The sequence below is a fragment of the Hippocampus bargibanti genome, linkage group LG18, assembly GCF_051943395.1.
Source record: "Hippocampus bargibanti isolate YZ-2025 linkage group LG18, ASM5194339v1, whole genome shotgun sequence".
Taxonomy (NCBI): Eukaryota; Metazoa; Chordata; class Actinopteri; order Syngnathiformes; family Syngnathidae; genus Hippocampus; species Hippocampus bargibanti.
Window position 1 is genome coordinate 3,755,057 of NC_142751.1, and position 18,713 is coordinate 3,773,769.

At 46.4% G+C, this 18,713-nt stretch overlaps 1 protein-coding gene across 2 annotated transcripts; it reads left to right on the plus strand.

Moving 5' to 3' along the window:
• Positions 1 to 354: 354 nt before the first annotated feature.
• Positions 355 to 18,044, plus strand: sbno1 (strawberry notch homolog 1 (Drosophila)). 2 transcript variants are annotated; one of them, XM_089021219.1, is made up of 32 exons: positions 355 to 729; positions 2,816 to 2,935; positions 3,030 to 3,110; positions 3,198 to 3,422; positions 3,498 to 3,630; positions 3,697 to 3,797; positions 3,875 to 3,971; positions 4,880 to 5,040; positions 5,106 to 5,239; positions 5,303 to 5,393; positions 5,467 to 5,628; positions 5,750 to 5,991; positions 6,069 to 6,222; positions 6,306 to 6,488; positions 6,921 to 7,018; positions 7,142 to 7,293; positions 7,357 to 7,566; positions 7,637 to 7,798; positions 7,872 to 8,041; positions 8,988 to 9,119; positions 9,209 to 9,344; positions 9,427 to 9,539; positions 9,620 to 9,691; positions 11,087 to 11,186; positions 11,699 to 11,773; positions 12,501 to 12,647; positions 12,742 to 12,836; positions 13,961 to 14,047; positions 14,222 to 14,359; positions 14,443 to 14,519; positions 17,369 to 17,562; positions 17,657 to 18,044. In XM_089021219.1, the coding sequence occupies exons 2-32, from the start codon at positions 2,816 to 2,818 to the stop codon at positions 17,797 to 17,799; spliced, it is 4,185 nt and encodes a 1,394-aa protein (XP_088877345.1). In that variant the 5' UTR covers positions 355 to 729; the 3' UTR covers positions 17,800 to 18,044. The 2 variants fall into 2 exon arrangements, with proteins under 2 accessions (XP_088877345.1, XP_088877344.1); XM_089021218.1 differs by having other exon boundaries at positions 356 to 729; positions 3,030 to 3,122.
• The last annotated feature ends 669 nt before the right edge of the window (positions 18,045 to 18,713 follow it).

The following is an 18,713-nucleotide window of genomic DNA, read 5'->3' on the forward strand; positions in this document are numbered from 1 at the left end:
AGTTAATGTGAATTGAATATGCACAGGCAATATTAACATTTTCCAGAAGGGGTCAAACTTCACAAATTTATGTCATCGTGTTTCCAAATGTAAAGGGAATTATGGATCGATCATAGATCGATAGACAGATAGATAGATAGATAGATAGATAGATAGATAGATAGATAGATAGATAGATAGATAGATAGATAGATAGATAGATAGATAGATAGATAGATAGATAGATAGATAAGATAAGATAAGATAAGATAAGATAAGATATTTCATGAATATTTCATTAGCACACTCGAAGTCGGCAGGTGGCGCCAGCGTGCCGAACGTTCATTGCACTTTTTCGGGAACAAGAAGAAGACTTCAGAATTGTCTAGGGTCACGTGACGCTTTGCGACTACGTTTGATCGATGCGATGTTTGTCGTTTGCGTCAAAGACATCAAGGAAGGCTGCGCTTGTCCTTTGTGCCGATGCTCTGTCGTGGCGGCGCTGCGGCTCGAACGACCGCATCGGTGCTGGAAGGCCGACGCCGAGACGAAGCCCTCGACGACGGGAATAGCGGGGGCAGAGACGGCTCGGCGAGGCCTAATGCACATCACGTGACCTGCATGCGGCGTCGTGTTTGATTAAAAAAGAAGAAGATGGCGTGAGCGCGGCGGCGCGGACCGGACAACAACCGAACGAGCGCTGCGAGGCGCCTTATTGCGGACGTACAGTGCACCGTCAACCGCCCCCAAGTAAGGCCATTCTCTTCAGAACCACGTCGGGAAAACAAGAATTTACCGCACACTTGGGATTATTGTATGTGCCATTTCTCAGAAGTTCCCGGTGTGCGGTGGCTGCCTTTCGCCATTTAGCGTCGCTACGTTAGCTTAGCCGCAGCACAAACAGGCAAGGCAACCCCGCGAAGTTAGTCGCGTTTAAGTGCCCCTTGTCCGCGCAGCCGTCGGAGAGGTCGCCCGACACGTCTTCGCCCTTGGTGCACTCACGACTCCGGTGCAAGCTGACCTAGCTAGCTCGCTTTCGGCTGTGAACCGATTCAAAGTCGGAGCTTATTTAACCACTCATTAGGGTTACATGTCCCCATTAGGGCTAAATGTACTTGAAACGAGACACGAAAAACAAACAAAATTCTGCGTTCAAGTACCGCAGTGTTACGTTTAGCAACACGGCTGACATTGCGAATTCGCTGGGGCTGTTTCGGGTCATGGTCAACTTGGACCGTGGCTAGCGCCTGAATACAGAAGACTTATACCCCCGGCATACCCCGCGACTTACTCAAATCATAGATAATAATGTATTGCTGATGAATATAAGCGGCTGAATAATAAGTGATATGTTTAGGAACTGACATTGCGGTCTCCCCTCGGTTGTATCACGCCAGGAACAATAACAGCCTTTGTTTATTCGGGAAGGCACGACGGGATCAAAATTGCAACTCATCTTTAGCCTAATTTGCGTTCGAGCCTCAAAAATACAAATTTGATTTTCTTTCGTTTCATCTTTGCTAGCCAAGCTAGCCAACCTGGCCGGAGCTGTGTCACCATGCCCGAGGGCAGTCGAGCAAAATAATAAAAATTAAAAAACAAACCAGACAGCTAATAAACAAAATGAGGCATACTACAAGTACTGAGTATGCCCGAACGCCTTTGCGTGTTCATCTCCAAAATAGTGATTCGCAATGTGCTGTTATGCGTTGTTAGCAGCGACGTTGTCATGAGGAAGTAGGAAGTCCGTCGCAGCAAACACGTGTCTCGATTGACCCGACCTTCTTTACATCGTCATATTCATATTTTAGCGACCCTCTCAAAATAATTTTGGGGGCATTTTGGCAAAGCCCTGACGTCTTTGGTTGAGCTTTTATCTGTTGTTGAAATTTAAATGGTTGACCTAAAATTCAGACATTTACCATCGAACGACAGTGATACCTCAGCTCGTGAACTCAATTGGTTCCCAGGAAGTAAGGCGAAAAGTTTGTCTGCCGAATATTTATTTCCCATAAGAAACCATTAAAAATGAGAATAACCAGGTTCCCATAAAATATACTTTTCTACTAAGTAAGCCTTAAAACTACACAAAATATACCTTATTTTATGTATGAAAATGTGCTATCGGATTGTCATTAAAGAAATAAACTGTGCTTTATAATCAAGTCATTTTATTGACCTTTGTGTTGGTCGTTGATGTAGTTGCCTCTTGATGATATCCGAGTGAAGTTGCCGTGCTTTCTCTGCCATAATACCCTGACTCACACAGTCACCTGCTAGCTGCTTTTAATTCATCCAAATCAACAGAAGTTTTTCAAGCTCTTCTATTTCCTGAGACCGCTGCTTAGACAATGCAGAAACACCCTTAGCCACACATAGCAACTTTGCGTACTGGTACTGGGACGCTAAGTCACACAAACACGCACCACGTTGGTGTTTTTCGATGAGCTCCTTTTTCTGCTCGACCATAATTTTCTTTTGTGTTCTCTTCATCTTAACACTAGCCTGTGGTGGGGTCTTTTTCGGTCCCATAATAGCAAAAGTACTCCACTCGATAACAAACCACGTCTACACTGGGGTGTGGAAAACTAGTCCGCCAGCCGAGACTATATGCTCGCGAATTTAATGTTCGTGAGGCGAAAGGTTCGGAGCTAAAGGGTTCGGAAGCCGAGGTATCACTTTACTCATTTTTTTTTACCAATGTAAAATTGGAGCTTTAAAACGCTGATTTCGTCCTGCAATAGTTGAGCCTTATTCCTCCAGTATTGCAATTTTTATGTCTGGTGGTGTTGCTGGTATATTTTAATGATGTCTTTATTATTTCTGCATCTTGCAGATGGATCCAGGTCAGGATTTACTCCTCACAGCTCTCAGTGAGAGCGGCATTTGCCCCAACGACTTTGGAGTTTTTGACGTGGATTCTCAGGATGTGGCTCAGCCGTCCACGGCTCAGCAAGTGAGACGACCTTCCCCCGACTCCCTTCGAGCCCCGCAAAGCGTCTCGTCACAGATTTGGGTGATAGTCAATGACCTTCCTGCTTATCTTTCAGTCCATCTCCATCAATGCCCTGGACGCCGCGACAGAGTCCGGGGAAGTCGCTCGAACCGAAACGCAGTCTCCAGGCCCGATTGTAACTATCAGGGTAATTAATATAAATCCAAAAATATGATGACACTATTTTGCTGGATGAAAACCTTCCCCCCGCCCCCCCGCACAGCATCATAAACCGCAGCCCTCGACTACCACGTTTGTCTTAAATCAACTCAATCAGCTGCCCTCACTGGGGGCAGTGCCCGCCAAGCCGTCGGCCGGCAACCCGCTCAAGCACACCATCACCGTCACCAAGGTGGTCCACGTGGCCAACAGCGCCGCGCGAGGTTCGGCCACCCCAAGTCATCCCCCGTCTGCGTTCGCCGCCGCCGTGCCTTCAAATCACGACCAGGTAAAAAAAAAAAAGGCACCATTTTGCCGACGTTTCCGCCCGTTTGTCTGACTTGCCCGTTGACCCGTTGAACAGATTCAGTTGAAAGACCTCCTCAGGGCGGGTGGGGGGAAGAATTCAACACTGAAGGGCAACAGTCTGGTGGAGCTCATGAAACTCAAGCCGCCGCCGGACATCGCTACGCCGGTCGCCACCGCGACGGGCCCTGGTGAGTTTCGCCTGCAACCGAGGTGACACGGCGCCCAAATATTAACATCCGCCCGCCCGACCACAGGTGAGATGAACAATGGTGTCAAGAAGGAAACCCCGGCGAAAGAAGACCTTGCCAACTGGCATAACGACGAGCTCAAAGTGCAGGCATTCTCGCATTCGCCGGTGGGTGCGAGACGGCGCTCTTGCGCACTCGATTAAAAGCCGACGCCCGTCTTTACCGCTTGTCCGTCGCTGTGCAGAACGCGCCAGGGATGAGGGATGACGACGACCCCATCGAGGAGGAGGAAGAAGAGTTGGGGCACGCCGAGACCTACGCCGAGTACATGCCCATGAAGTGTATGTACAGTCGCCGCCTTGGCTTGTGTTGCGTTTTATGTCTTATAAATACCAGCTGGGGTTTTTCCCCTTCCACGAGATGGCAGCGGTCGCTTTTTTCCATGTTAGCGCTTTGTAATAGCTTTAGCTGTTGTTAAAGCGCTATATAATTCAAAATTGTATTTTATTTTGTACATCCGCCCCCATTTCAAGCTCAGATAACTCCAGATCCATTTAACTTAGGAATTAACACTTTTTTTTTTGATGAAAGCAGAGCATCTAAGGCAGGGGTGTCAAAGTCATTTTTTGCCGCGGGCCACATTGTAGTTATGGTTTCCTCTCGAGGGCCGTTATGAATTTGGGGAACCCATTAGAATGTTTAAATCCCTTCAAACATTACATATAGAGCACACAGAAAATTAATGAATGACTCGTTTTCAAATTTGAAGTCAAGAATAATGACTTTTATTGTGGTTGACATCCAAAAATATGAAATTTTGGCTCAGATTTTAGCACTCATCATGGAATTTAACAAGTTTGATTTGCTTTCGTGGGCCGAAAAAAATGATGTGGTGGCCCGGATTTGGCTCGCGGGCCTTGACTTTGACACCTGTGATCTAAGGTTTGTAATGCTGAATTGAATGTTGATGTAGTTCTAAAGCTCAATTTTCTGCGGGTCCTGCAATTTGAGTGAAAATGACAAAAACCCTGGCACTGGAGTTGACACATCTTTGCAAATTGACTGCAGTCATTGAGTTAAGTTTTGCGCCAAACTGCCGCTCGTTGTTGCCCGGCAAACTGGGTTGACTGCCTGCCGCCAAGCGGCACCTTAGCGGGCTCGCAAAGGCCTGCATCTTGAAAAACATGTCGGTGCAGCGCCATCGGCATCCTGTAAAAAGTCACCTCCCTCCTCACCCTGTGCCACCTAGTGAAAGTGGGCCTGCGCCATCCCGACCCAGTGGTGGAGACCAGCTCCCTGTCCAGCGTCAGCCCCCCCGACGTGTGGTACCGGCTGACCATCCCGGAGGAGATGATCGACCGCGGCTGCCTGTCAGCGCTGCAGCTCGAAGCCATTACGTACGCCGCCCAGGTGCGTCAGTCCTCGCCGGCTGCCTCGCCGGCAGCCTCGCCAACGCTTTTTTTTCCCCTCCGCAGCAACACGAGACGTTCCTGCCCAGCGGCGACCGGGCGGCCTACTTGATCGGGGACGGCGCCGGCGTGGGCAAAGGGCGCACCATCGCTGGGATCATCTATGAGAATTACCTCTTGGGCAGGAAGAGATCTCTTTGGTAAGGCGCCTTGTTTTTTTTTCTTTGCCGCAATTTGTTTCACGTCAATTTTGCCGCGTTCAGGTTTAGCGTTTCCAATGACTTGAAGTACGACGCAGAGCGGGATTTGAGGGACATCGGAGCCAAGAACATCCAAGTTCATTCTCTCAACAAGGTACTGATCCCATGCTATTTGGGCACTTTCAGCGTCTAGACATAAAGCCGATGGCCACCGTTTGTTTTTCCAGTTCAAGTACGGGAAGATCTCCTCCAAACACAACGGCAGTGTGAAGAAGGGCGTCATCTTCGCCACCTACTCTTCGCTAATCGGAGAGAGCCAATCGGGCGGCAAGTACAAGACCCGGTTTGAGCAACTGCTCCACTGGTGCGGCGAAGACTTTGACGGCGTTGTATCCTTCACTCTGGTCGTAACGCGGTGGATCAGTATTTCCTGAAACGGTTCGAGTGGCTGCTTCGGGCGTCGAGAAAATATAGCTTTTGCGGCATTTGCTTTAACGGCACTCTCCTCAGATCATCTACGATGAGTGTCACAAGGCCAAAAATGTCTGTCCCATCGGATCTTCCAAACCCACCAAAACGGGGCTGGCGGTGTTGGAGCTTCAGAACAAACTCCCCAAGGCTCGCGTGGTGTACGCCAGCGCCACAGGTGCTTCGGAACCTCGAAACATGGCCTACATGAACCGCTTGGGCATCTGGGGCCACAAAACCCCCTTCAGGGAGTTCGGCAACTTCATTCAAGCCGTCGAGCGCAGGTGATTGCGGACGTCTTGCCAAAACTCGTCATTCCTTCACCTCAGCTTGAAACTTGAGACTTTTTACTGTGGTCCAGGGGGGTGGGCGCCATGGAGATTGTCGCCATGGATATGAAGCTGAGGGGGATGTACATCGCGCGCCAGCTGAGTTTCACCGGCGTGACCTTCAAGATCGATGAGGTCCCACTGACTAAGCGCTACATCCACATGTACAACAAGTCGGTCCGGCTGGTGAGTCGCCCGCCATCTTTGTCCGCCGGCATATGTGCACGGCTCGTCGCTTGACCTTGAAACGCCGCCGCTTGGACTCGCAGTGGGTGAGCGCCCGGGAAAAGTTCCAGCAGGCGGCCAACCTGATGGACGCCGAGCAGCGCATGAAGAAGTCCATGTGGGGACAGTTTTGGTCGGCTCACCAGAGGTTCTTCAAGTACCTCTGTATCGCCTCCAAGGTCCGCAGGGTGGTCCAACTGGCCAGGGAGGAGGTCCAGAATGGCAAGGTGCGATTCAAACGGACCGGCTGACGACAATTTGACATTTTGGTTTGGATATTAGCAAACATCGTGGAATGTCACATGTTGATTTCACTTTGCGGGCCCAATAAAATAATGTGCCGGGCCAGATTTGGCCCCCGGGCCTTGACTTTGACACCTGTGATGTAAGGGATTAGCGAGCTAGCTGAATAGAAAGAGAACTAGCTAGCTAGCTCGCTCGATAGATGAGCATGGCATTTCACGAGTTGGATTTGCTTTCGCGGGCTGAATAAAATAATGTGGCGGACCACATTTAGCCTTCACTTTGGGCCACGTACTTGGTCACAGTCTGCATTCATGTCTTATAACTCTGCTTACTTTGACAGTATTAATATAGAACGAGCATATTCCGCACCCAATTGTGAGTTATAACCCCATGGCTCCCCTGTTCTCTGGCAGTGTGTGGTGATTGGCCTGCAGTCCACCGGAGAAGCAAGGACTTTGGAGGCTTTGGAGGAAGGAGGCGGAGAGCTTAACGACTTTGTATCAACCGCAAAGTAGGAACTCCCACAAGACAACCCCCCCCCCCCCCCCCCCCCCCCCCCCCCCCAAAAAAAAAAAAAAAAAAAAAAAAAAATGTGTTTGTGTTTGACACCCTCCTTTTGCCGGTGGTGTCGCAGAGGCGTTCTGCAGTCGCTGGTGGAGAAGCATTTCCCGGCCCCCGACAGACAGAAGCTTTACAGCCTGCTGGGGATCGACCTGTCGGCCAAGAAGACCCCCTCGCCCGCCGATTCGGCGTCGCAACCGCAGCAAAAGGGAAAGAAACGAAAAGGTGTGCAAAGCACCCGCCGTCTGACTTTGGGCCGCAGAAATAAAGAACTTGCGTTTTCTCCAGCGCCAGAGAGCAAAGCCAAACTGCATAAGAGGCCCCGCCAGCACGGCGGCCTCTCGGGCTCCAGCTCGGAGGACACCCCATCGGACGAGTCGGACAAAGACTCCGGCAGGGACGTGGACAGCGATGACAGCTTCAAATCGGTCAGCTCGGCCGACGAGGACGACGACTTCAACCCTTTTCGGGACGAGACGGACGAGGACGATGAGGACGGTGAGAAACTCGGCGTCCCTTGCGGGTCGTCGGCACGGCGCCAAACGTGCTTTTCTGCTGCTTGGTCCAGATCCTTGGCTCATCCGAAAGGAGCCCAGGAAGAGCAAAGAGAAAAAGAAGAAGAAAAAGCGAAGGAAGAGCATCGACCCGGACTCCATCCAAAGCGCCTTGTTAGCTTCGGGCCTGGGCTCCAGCCGGCCGGCGTTCTCCGCCCCCGTGGCGCCTGCTGCAGGTCAGCTCTCTTCGGCACGTTTGTTTCCAGGCCCAGAGAACGAACGTTTCCGACGGGCTGCGTGCTTATGCAGTGAAAGCGGAGCCAGAAGACAGTTGCTTGACCAGCCAGGACGCCGTGGAAACCGCACAGAAGATGAAACGGGACCTCCTGGAGAAACTGGAGGAACTGGCCGAGGAACTGCCACCCAACACGTTGGACGAGCTCATTGACGAGCTCGGAGGACCCGAAAATGTTGCCGAGGTACAAAATGTTGATGCCATTTGTTGTTTTTAACCTACTTGGAACAAACAATATACCTTTCCATATTTATTTTCTGCCTTCTTGTTTTATCAATGTTGCTGGTTAATGATTGGATTGGATTGGCCATTATTAGTCTGGCAGTGGAGAAATTTACATTTCACAGCAGAAAAGGAAGAAGTAGAAATACAAAATACAGCAGCTGTTATGAAGGCAGTCACTCCCGGCGCCATTTTAAAGTCAGATCAACAAAAAGACACCCAAAATAACAAATAATGTGACAGATTACAAAAGACAGTCCTTCAATCTGAAGCACTTTCCGCACCCCTTTGTTGTATGAAACAGTTCTATATGAAAGAGAGGATCAAACCGACCTTTGACGTCAACGTGGAATGTGCACGTCTGCTACCAGCTAAATTTAAAGCAAAACACGAAGCTGTAGCATCCATTGACGAAAAAGAGATTGTCCCACATAAATCCGCTTCAATTCCGCTCCACACGCCATCTTGGCGTGTGGAGCGCTTGACAAGTCGAAACAAAAAAACACAATAACAAATACAGTAATTAAATCTTGCACTTTTCGCACCCTTTTGTCTTATGAAACAATTCTAGATGAAAGTCAAAGTCAGCTTTATTGTCAAATATGCTAATATGCATGACATACAGCACAGATTAAATTACTGTCCTCTCGGACACAGCATGCAAGGCATGCATGCATGACTTTAACAAACATAATAAACATGAAATGGTCTCCCATCTCCTGTTGCACGTCAATCCGCTTCAATTACAAGCGGCGACCGATTCACATACAACTCAAAGTGACAAAATCAAACACAAAAGCAACAAAAAAAACAAGGCTCGTGAGATGGCTGCCCACTCTGGCGCCATCTTGGATTGATTCTTCCGATCAAACGGGAACATTGAAGTGGTCCGTCTGTCAATCATGTAGATGACCGGTCGCAAAGGGCGAGTGGTCAGCAACGACGACGGCACCATCACGTACGAGTCTCGCTCGGAGCTAGACGTCCCCGTGGAAATCCTCAACCTGACGGAGAAGCAGCGTTTCATGGACGGCGAGAAAGTAAACACCGGCGCCACCGGATTAGATTCCGGCGAGTCTGACGCCTGTCTTCACCGTCGCTCCATTTTTATATATTTTTTTGCCGGCAGCACATCGCCATCATCTCAGAGGCGGCCAGCTCGGGCATCTCGCTGCAGGCCGACCGGCGGGTCAAGAACCAGCGCCGCAGGGTCCACATGACGCTGGAGCTGCCGTGGAGCGCCGACCGGGCTATCCAGCAGTTCGGTTGGTGCCGTCGCCGGTTGCCGTGGGTAACGCGCGGTGCCAGGATGTAACTTGCGCTTGACGTCCCGCCCCCACCCCGCAGGGAGAACCCACAGGTCCAACCAGGTCACGGCTCCTGAGTACGTCTTCCTCATTTCCGAGTTGGCCGGCGAGCAGCGATTCGCCTCCATCGTGGCTAAAAGATTAGAAAGTCTTGTATGTGAAGCCCGCCGCGTTCCCATTGGACCGTTTTCGCCGCTGATGTCGGACTGACTGCGGCACCTTCTCTCCAACAGGGAGCACTCACGCACGGCGACAGGAGAGCCACAGAGACACGAGATCTCAGCCGCTTTAACTTTGACAACAAAGTAAGCAGAACCATTTTATTTCCGTGTCTTTTCGTTGAATCGGAAGTAAAGAAACGGAAATCTGAGAAAATAAAACGCTTTTTGAGAGAACTTTTATAAAGAGGGGAGGGATGACGTTGACCGGATGTACAAAATTGGAAGTCTGAGAAAATAAAACGTTAAGAAAATAAAACATTAAGAAAATAAAACGCTTTTTGGGAGAAGTTTCGTAAAAAGTGGAGGGATGACGTTAACTGCATGTACAAAAATGGAAGTCTGAGAAAATAAAATGTTAAGAAAATAAAACGCTGTTTGGGAGTTTTGTAAAGAGCGGTTGGATAACGTTGACCGGATGTACAAAAACAAAAGTCTGAGAAAATAAAATGTTAAGAAAATAAAACCTTTTTTTGGGGAGAACCTTTGTAAAGAGTGGAGGAATGGCGTTGACCGAATGCACAAAAACGGAAGTCTGAGAAAATAAAACAATGTTTAAAATGTGTTCGTGTAGGGCAGGGGTCGCGAACCTTTTTGACTAAGAGTGCCATAAAAGTAAAATATTTAGAAATGTTTTTCAGTGAGAGCCACCCGCATGCGCGCGCTCACACACACACACACACTGGCGTGCGCGCGCACACGAACACGCAAACACGCACGGCCACTTTTCAACAAAATATCAGAATGTATTACTTAAAATAACTTTGTGAAAGTACTCACCGATAACATGAATGGTTTTCCGTTCCTCGTGATTGGTAAAAATCCAGGCAAATGATCGGAATGAAACTCAATTTGCCGGTCCAGAGGCGTAGTTACTGCTAGCTAGCCTGCACACGGCTCATAAGCTTCCACACTTGCTACCTGCAATATACTTCTCGCAGAAATATGTTGATGCTAACGTTAACATGGGGCTTGTTAAAATGTCACTGACATTCGACTGTTTCATCGATGGTATTGTTTCATTACAAATTAGAATCAGAACATTTTCTCTCCTCAAAGGCTAAAGCAACGGTGCATTCAAGCTGAAGTGCACTAGTTGGGCTCATTTAAAGGGGCGTTTACCTGTTTCAACATGACGGCCAGTATCATCCAATCAAAATGGCGCTTTCCGCCAACTGCAGTCCCAACGGGAAATGAACGGCGAAAAAAACGAGAATATGTATTTAGTTTTATCGGCGAGCCATATGCAATCATCAAAAGAGCCATATATGGCTCGCGAGCCATAGGTTCCCGACCCCTGGTGTAGGGAATTGCCTTGACAGTACACGCAGTCATAATAACGAGACATTGAATTGACAATCGCCTTTCAAAGGCCGCGTCCTTTGTAGTACGTTTGGTTTTCAGGCGGCAGTTTTACCCCAATTTTCCGCCCAATTTAAACCAAATAAGCAAACGGCTTCAGTTTGGATTATCTTGTTGCAGTACGGCCGAAACGCTTTGGAGATCGTGATGAAGTCCATCGTGAAGCTCGACACGCCGCTCGTATCTCCGCCCTCAGATTTTCAGGGCGATTTCTTCAAAGGTAGCGTTCACTCACCAACAAAAGACGCCTTTCAAACAACTCCACCTTGTGAACGCACATGTGTTGACCCAGCCAGGGTGGATTGGATTGGATTAGCCTTTATTAGTCTCGCAGTGGAGAAATTTACATTTCACAGCAGCAAAGTGATGAAAGGGAGAAGTAGTAAAAAAAAACAAAATACAGGAGCTGATGTAAACTGTCCCGGCGGCCATCTTGAAGTAAAAAAACAAAAGAAATTGACACATTACAAAAGAGACACAGTCTTCAATTTTTAGCACTTTCTGTACCTTTGTTGCATGAAGCAGTTCTAGATGAAAGAGGAGAGAATCAAAGCGTCCATTTCACCAATAGTGAAACAAAGTGACAAAAGAAAACATAAAAGCAACCCAAAAAAAAACAAGGCTCGTAATATGGCTGTCTACTTTGGCGCCATCTTGGATTTCTTTTCCTTTTATTTTCTTTTTGACTGCGTGGATTGAGTGTGAGCGAGTCTGATTGACTTTGTGGTTTAGATGTTCAAAGGGGCTTGATCGGCGTTGGTCTCATCAATGTGGAGGAGCGATACAACGCCTTGTCGCTGGACAAAGGTGAGCTTCACACCTGGAAAGCGTCCGACTTTTCCATGTCCCCTCAACTTCGGAGAAAATGGACTTTTTTGTGTGTGTTTTTGTATGATCATGAAAATGTGATATACTCTATACTCAGCTCACGAATTTAATTGGTTCCCAGAAAGCGTCTGTAAGGCGAAAAGTTCGTCTGCCAAACATTTATTTCCCATAAGAAACCATTAAAATGAGAATAATCCATTCCCAGGTCCCCAAACATTTTTCTCCTAAACAAACCTTCAAACTACACAAAATATACCTTATTTTATGTATGATAAATGTACTATTGTATTGTCATTCAAGAAATAAACTGTGCTGTTATGTATAATCAAGTTGTTTTATTAAGCCTTGTGATGGTCGTCGATGTAGTTGCCTCTTGATGATGTCTGAGTGAAGTTGCCGTGCTTTCTTGACGATAATACCCTCGCGCACTGTCCTCTGTTAGCTGCTTTTCATAAATCCAAGTCAACAGAAGTTTTTCTTTACTGGCCTCTTCGGCTTAACACTAACCTTGTGGTGGGGTCTTTTTCGGTACCATAATAGCAAAAGTACTCCACTCGATAACAAACCACGTCCGCACTCCAAAAATAGGGGTGACAAAAACCAGTCCGCATGAAGTGAAAAGTTCTTGAGCTAAAGCATTCGTAAACTGAGGTATCACTGTATTTTGAAGTCACTGCTTTTTTTTCAACTATCTGCCCCCCATTAGACTACAACAACATTGGGAAGTTCCTGAACCGCATCCTGGGCATGGAAGTCCATCAGCAGAACGCCTTGTTTCAGTACTTCTCCGACACGCTGGCGGCCGTCATCCAGGAAGCCAAACGCAACGGCAGATTCGACATGGGCATTCTGGGTGCCATAGACGTCACCAAACACCCCCACCCAAAAAAACAATTGCTCTTGAACAGTCTTAAATGATTCCCTCTTTTTTTTTTTTGTTAATAAAGATCTCGGTTCCGGCGATGAGAGGGTGAAGAAGGCGGACTGCAAAAAGTTCCTGACGCCGGGCTACACGGCATCAGGCCACGTTGAGCTCTTTACGGTGGGTTTCTGGGGATGAATGTACCGTATTTTCCGGTGTATAAGGCGCACCTCAAAGCCTTGATTTTCTTCCAAAGATGACTCTGCAACTTATACACCGGTGCACCTTATATGTGAAGTCATATTGGGCCATAACAGGTTTTAAAAGAAAGCATTTATTGCGAGGTGCGCCTTATACACCAGAAAATATGGCCATTGTAAGGCGGTAGCTAGCCTTATAATGTCGTGTGCCTTATTCACCGGAAAATACAGTATTTCTATGAAAACCCTTTTCATTCATTCAAGGTGCGCCTTATAGTCCGGTGTGCTTTATATATGGAAAACGTTTGAAAATAGACCATTCATTGGGGATGCGCCTTAGACACCAGAAAATATCGCAGTTGTAATGCGCTAGCTAGCCTTATAATGTGGTGTGCCTCGTATCTGAAAAACTTGGATATATTTATACTGTATATTACATTTGGAAAACTTTTTTCATTGAAGTTGCGCCTGACAGACCGGTGCACCTTACATATGGAAAAAGTTTGAAAAGACACCATTCATTGGGGTGCACCTCATACACCAGAAAATACGGCAATTGTAAGGCGCTGGATAGCCTTATGATGTGGTGTGCCTGATATCTGAAAAACGTATATATTTATACCGTATAAGTCTCCTTGTGCCAGTCCCAAGCCCGGATAAATACAGAGGGTTGTGTCAGGAAGGGCATCCGACGTAAAAGCTTGGCTAAAACAAACATGCGGATTAAACCTCTGAAGATGGAGGACACTGATCCGCTGTGGCGACCCCTTGAACGGAAAAGTCGAAAGGAAAAGAAGAAGATACTGTATATTTGGAAAACTTTGCGCCTTACATATGGATTTTTTTTTTAAATACACCATCCATTGGGGGTGCGCCTTATACACCGGTGCACCTTGTACACCAGAAAATGCAGTGCTTGGGTACTTTTTTTCTTCAGGTGTCTGTGCTTTCCTTTGCTTTTGTTTTCACACCGGATTGGTCGTTACCTGAGCCCCGATTAGCCGTGATGACCTTTTCTGTTGACCGCAATTGGTTATCAATGAGTTATTTTGCTTCTTAAGTCATTCTTCACGTATTTAATCCATCTTGTGCGGTGGGGGTCAGGTTGGCGTGGAACGCGGTATGTCCTGGGAGGAAGCGACACATGCCTGGGCTGAACAGAACGGACCCGATGATGGCTTCTACGTGCAGGTAGGATCAAATGATACCTTGACTTAAAATTGCCCCAACATACAAGTTTCAGTGTTACATTGGGAGTCGACGGGGGTTTGGGGAACCGTCGGGTGACTCAAGTTGCATCCCGTGGTTGCGTTTCTCCCGGGAGGTGATTGAAACGCCGCCTGTTTGTGCGTTGGACTCTTGCAGTCGCGGAACAACAAGAAGACGGCCATCTTGGTGAAGGAGGTGAACGCCAAGAAGAGGCTCTTCCTGGTCTACCGGCCCAACACGGGCCGGCAGCTCAAGCTCGAGGCGTATGCCGACATCAAGAAGAAGTTTAAGAAGGTTCCCCCGCAGCGCTTTTGAGACTTATTTGCCCACGCCCGACGGTTGTTTTTTAAATTGTTTGTCATGTTGCTCATTTTCAGGTCTTGTCGGAAGACGCCAAGCAACACTGGAACGAGCAGCACACCTCATCGGCCAAGATTTGTTCGCACGCTTTTTGGTAAGTTTGTTCATCAAGCAACACGGAAATATCGAATAGCATAACCGATATAGACCGTACAGTGAGACCTCAACTTACGAACTTAATTGGTTCCCAGACAGAGTGTGTAAGGCGAAAAGTGTGTATCTCCAAAAAATAAATTCCCATAGGAAACCATTAAAATGGGAATAATCCGTTCCCGGGTTTCCATAAAATATACTTTTCAACTAAATAAGCCTTAAAACTACACACAACATACCTTATTCTATGTATGATAAATGTACTATTGTATTGTAATAAAAGAAATACACTGCATTGTATCATAAAGTCACTTTATTTACATTTGTGATGGTCATTTATGGCTTGATGGAATGGCATTGGAGGTCGAAGGTCAAAGGGAATTGCTGTTTGGAAAGAGAGGCGCATTACATGACGACTGTAATTAAAGAAATAAACTTGCTGTAAAATAAAGTTTTATTTACCTTTTTGATGGTCGTTGATGGCTTACGGAAGGGGAGTCACCTTCCATAAGGACTGTTGGTAACTTAACCTCTGGTGCTGTCCGGTCGTGTGCTTCCGCCGAAGATCACTCCGCCAGCCGTGGTGGGTGTGTATTATGAAAATAGTGTTTATTATAAGGTTTACTTTTCATAAATTTGACGTTTGTAAGACAAAAAGTTTGTAAGTTAAGGTGTTTGTAAGTTGAGGTCTCACTGTATTTTCCGATGTATAAGGTGCACCTAAAAGCCTTAATTTTCTTCAAAATGTGACCCTGCGCCTTATATGCCGGTGCGCCTTATATGTGAAGTCATCAGATCGCAGCCACAGACTCCAATTTCCCCCCATTTAAGAAGTTTTGCGCAACCTCAGCATCTATTGTAGTGCCTTATAAGGTGGTGTGCCTTATATTTGGAAAACTTTGACATATCTATACTATATATTATATTTGGAAAACTTTTTTCATTCATACAATTATACCATACTAGTATCTATACATAGAATAAAATGGGAAATACAACATTTATTGGGTGTGCGTCTTATAGTCCGGTGCGCCTTCTATATGGAAAAAGTTTGATAATGCACTACTCACCGGCGGTGCGCGCCTTATACACCTGAAAATACTGTATATATTTTTTCTATTCAGAGGACGGAAGGGTGAGTCCAATATTTGGCGAAGTAAAATCCTAAAAACAGATTTGGCAGGTGAATTTCAATCATTTTTAAAAGTTTCTTTTAGGCGCTTTAAACAAAGGCCGATTTGTGAGCCGTTTTACCATACAGTGATACCTCAGCTTACGAACGCTTTAGCTCACGAACCTTTTGCTTTACGAACATTATACTCACGAGAATATAATCTTGGCAGACAAACTCGTTTTCAGCGGACAAACCAAACCACACGGTCAAACAGCGCCACGGTGGCTTGCGGACTAGTTTTTGTCACTGCCTTTCTTTGAGTACAGATGTGGTTTGCTATCGAGTGGAGTACTTTTGCTATTATGGGACTGAAAAAGACCCAACCACAGGCGAGTGTTAAGCCGAAGAGGACACAAAAGAAATTTACGGTCGAGCAGAAGAAGATAATAAAAAAAACCAACGAGGTGTGCGTTTGTGTGACTTAGCGTCCCACTACCAGTTCGCTAAGTCGACCATTGCTACGTGTGGCTAAGGGTGTTTCTGTGTTGTCTTAGCAACAGTCTCAGGCAATAGAAGAGGTTGAAAAACTTCTGTTGATTTGGATTAACGAAAAGCAGCCAGCAGGGGACAGTGTGAGTGGGGGTATTATCGCCCAGAAAGCACGGCAACTTCACTCTGATATCTTCAAGAGGCAACTTCATCAACGGCCATCACAAAGGTGAATAAAACGACTTGATTATACAGTAGTTTCTTTCATTAGAATCCAATAGCACATTTATTATACATAAAATAAGGTATATTTTGTGTAGTTTTAAGGTTTATTTAGTAGAAAATTATGTTTTATGGGGACCTGTGAACCAATTATTCTCATTTCTAATTTTTTTATGGGAAATAAATGTTTGGCAGTCGAACTTTTTGCCTTACACACACTTTCTGGGAACCAATTCAGTTCGTGAGCTGAGGTATCACTGTATTTCTATATTATATTTGGAAAACTTTTTTCATTCATTGAATGTCCGCCTTAAACGTCGAAAAAAAATTGGGAAATACACCATTTATAGGGGGTGCGCCTGATAGTCCGGTGCGCATTATATATATATATAATACAAGTTTGAAAATACACTACTCATTGGGGGCAATGTTCCCTCTAATTTTTCATGTGTCTGAGCAGACACACAAGCTCCGTGAGCACACTGGGGGCCACTGTGAGCAACATCAGATGTGTACGCTGTGGCCACACACCAATATCACGCCAGTATCACGGCACGTATGAGCAGGGCACATTTGCGCCGTTCTGCTCCGATTGCGTAGCATACGTGAACTGTACGGCATTATTGGCTGGACACCTGTCACTCATTTAGCTACATTGCAAAATGTGCGCTGCATAGATATTCTTGTGCGCTGAGTATGTGCAAGCAGTGCGTGATTGCGCATGCGCGCAGCTTAGAAGATCATTGATTGGGGGTGCGCCTTATACTCCAGTGCACCTTATACATCGGAAAATACGGTATATTTTTTATTCTGTCGACAGAAGAGTGAGTCCAATATTTGGCATAGTAAAATCCTAAAAACAGATTTGGCTGATGAATTTAAATCATTTTTAAAAGTTTCTTTTAGGCGCTTTCATCAAGGGGGTGACTTGCAACCCGTTTTACAATATGAGGGAAAACAGTTCATTGAGATTCCATAGATTTCAAGATGGCCTCTGGACGGGGTTGTGCCGTTTGCCTCTGCAGGCGAGGCAACTGCAAGAAGGCGTCAGTGGGCCTGCAGTGCGAGATCGGCCTGCGCTGCCGTACGTACTACGTGCTGTGCGGCTCAGTGCTGAGCGTGTGGAATGAGCTGGAGGAGGTGCTCACCCCTGTCAGCGGCACCAATGTCAAGGTGCAGATCGTCCGTCTGCGCACCGAAGACGGCCAGCGGATCGTCGGTGAGCGCTTGTGGGCCTTGCCGGAAAAACTTTAGAATGGAATCGGTGATGAATGATTCCGTCCTGACACTTTAAATTTCTCTGTCCCACTTAGGACTGATCATTCCGGCCAACTGCGTGTCGCCGCTCATACACAAGCTGTCCACATCGGACCAGTTCCAGCAGCTGGCTGTCCTGGAGCAGCACAAGAGGCAGCAACTTCACCCGCAAAGTCTGAGCCACACGTCCAACTCGTAGTGGCGTCAGATCCGACTGACTTGTGTACATACAAAAGAATTGATTCAGGGTTGTTGTTTGTTTTGTATTATGATTATTTTCTTTTTGGAAGACTTGCCATCACCCCTTCTTCTGATGGGGGTGATATTTTTTTGTCCTCTGACATTCAGAGTGGAAGATGACCCTTCACCCCTTCCGCCCACCTTCCCGGCAACATCGGCCGTGACGTTACATTACAATCCAGTAATAAACCCTTCAGACTTTCACGTTGACCCTTCTTTTGTTTTCTGCCAGGGACCATTGGCTTCATCTGTACTATTTACTAACTTACATTCGGGCAGATACAAATGATTTCATAACATGCAAATTTAGGGTTTATTGAACATTTGCATCCAAACAAATCATTTTAGTGGAAGGAATTTTGACATAAAAATGCAAAACAATCTTCAAAGAGAGTAATTCATTGTTTTAGGGATGTCAGAATACAAATTGAAAAAGTAAAATTAAATGTTCTATAGTCAAAATTGTGTTTTTTTTGCATTCACTAAAAATGTTAATGATCCAAATTTAAGGTTTCATCTTTTGGTGAAAAAAAAACATTTCATGGGGATCAAACCAGAAGATGTTATTACTGTAATCATAAAATACTTGTTCATTCGTTGGGGGTGCACCTTATACACCGGAAAATACGGTATATATTTTTTTATTCAGAGGACAGAAGCAAGCAATGGAGAGTGTGTAAAAGGTAAAAAAGTGTGTCCAGGCAGGCAGGAGAAAAATGTCAGGTGTGATGTGTGATAGAAGGGTTTTAGCCAGGATGAAAGGAAAAGTGTATAAAACTGGTGAGACCAGCCAAGATGTTTGGACTGGAGACAGTGCCACTGAAGAAAAGACAGTAAGCAGAGCTGAAGATGTTGAGGTTTTCTTTGGGAGTG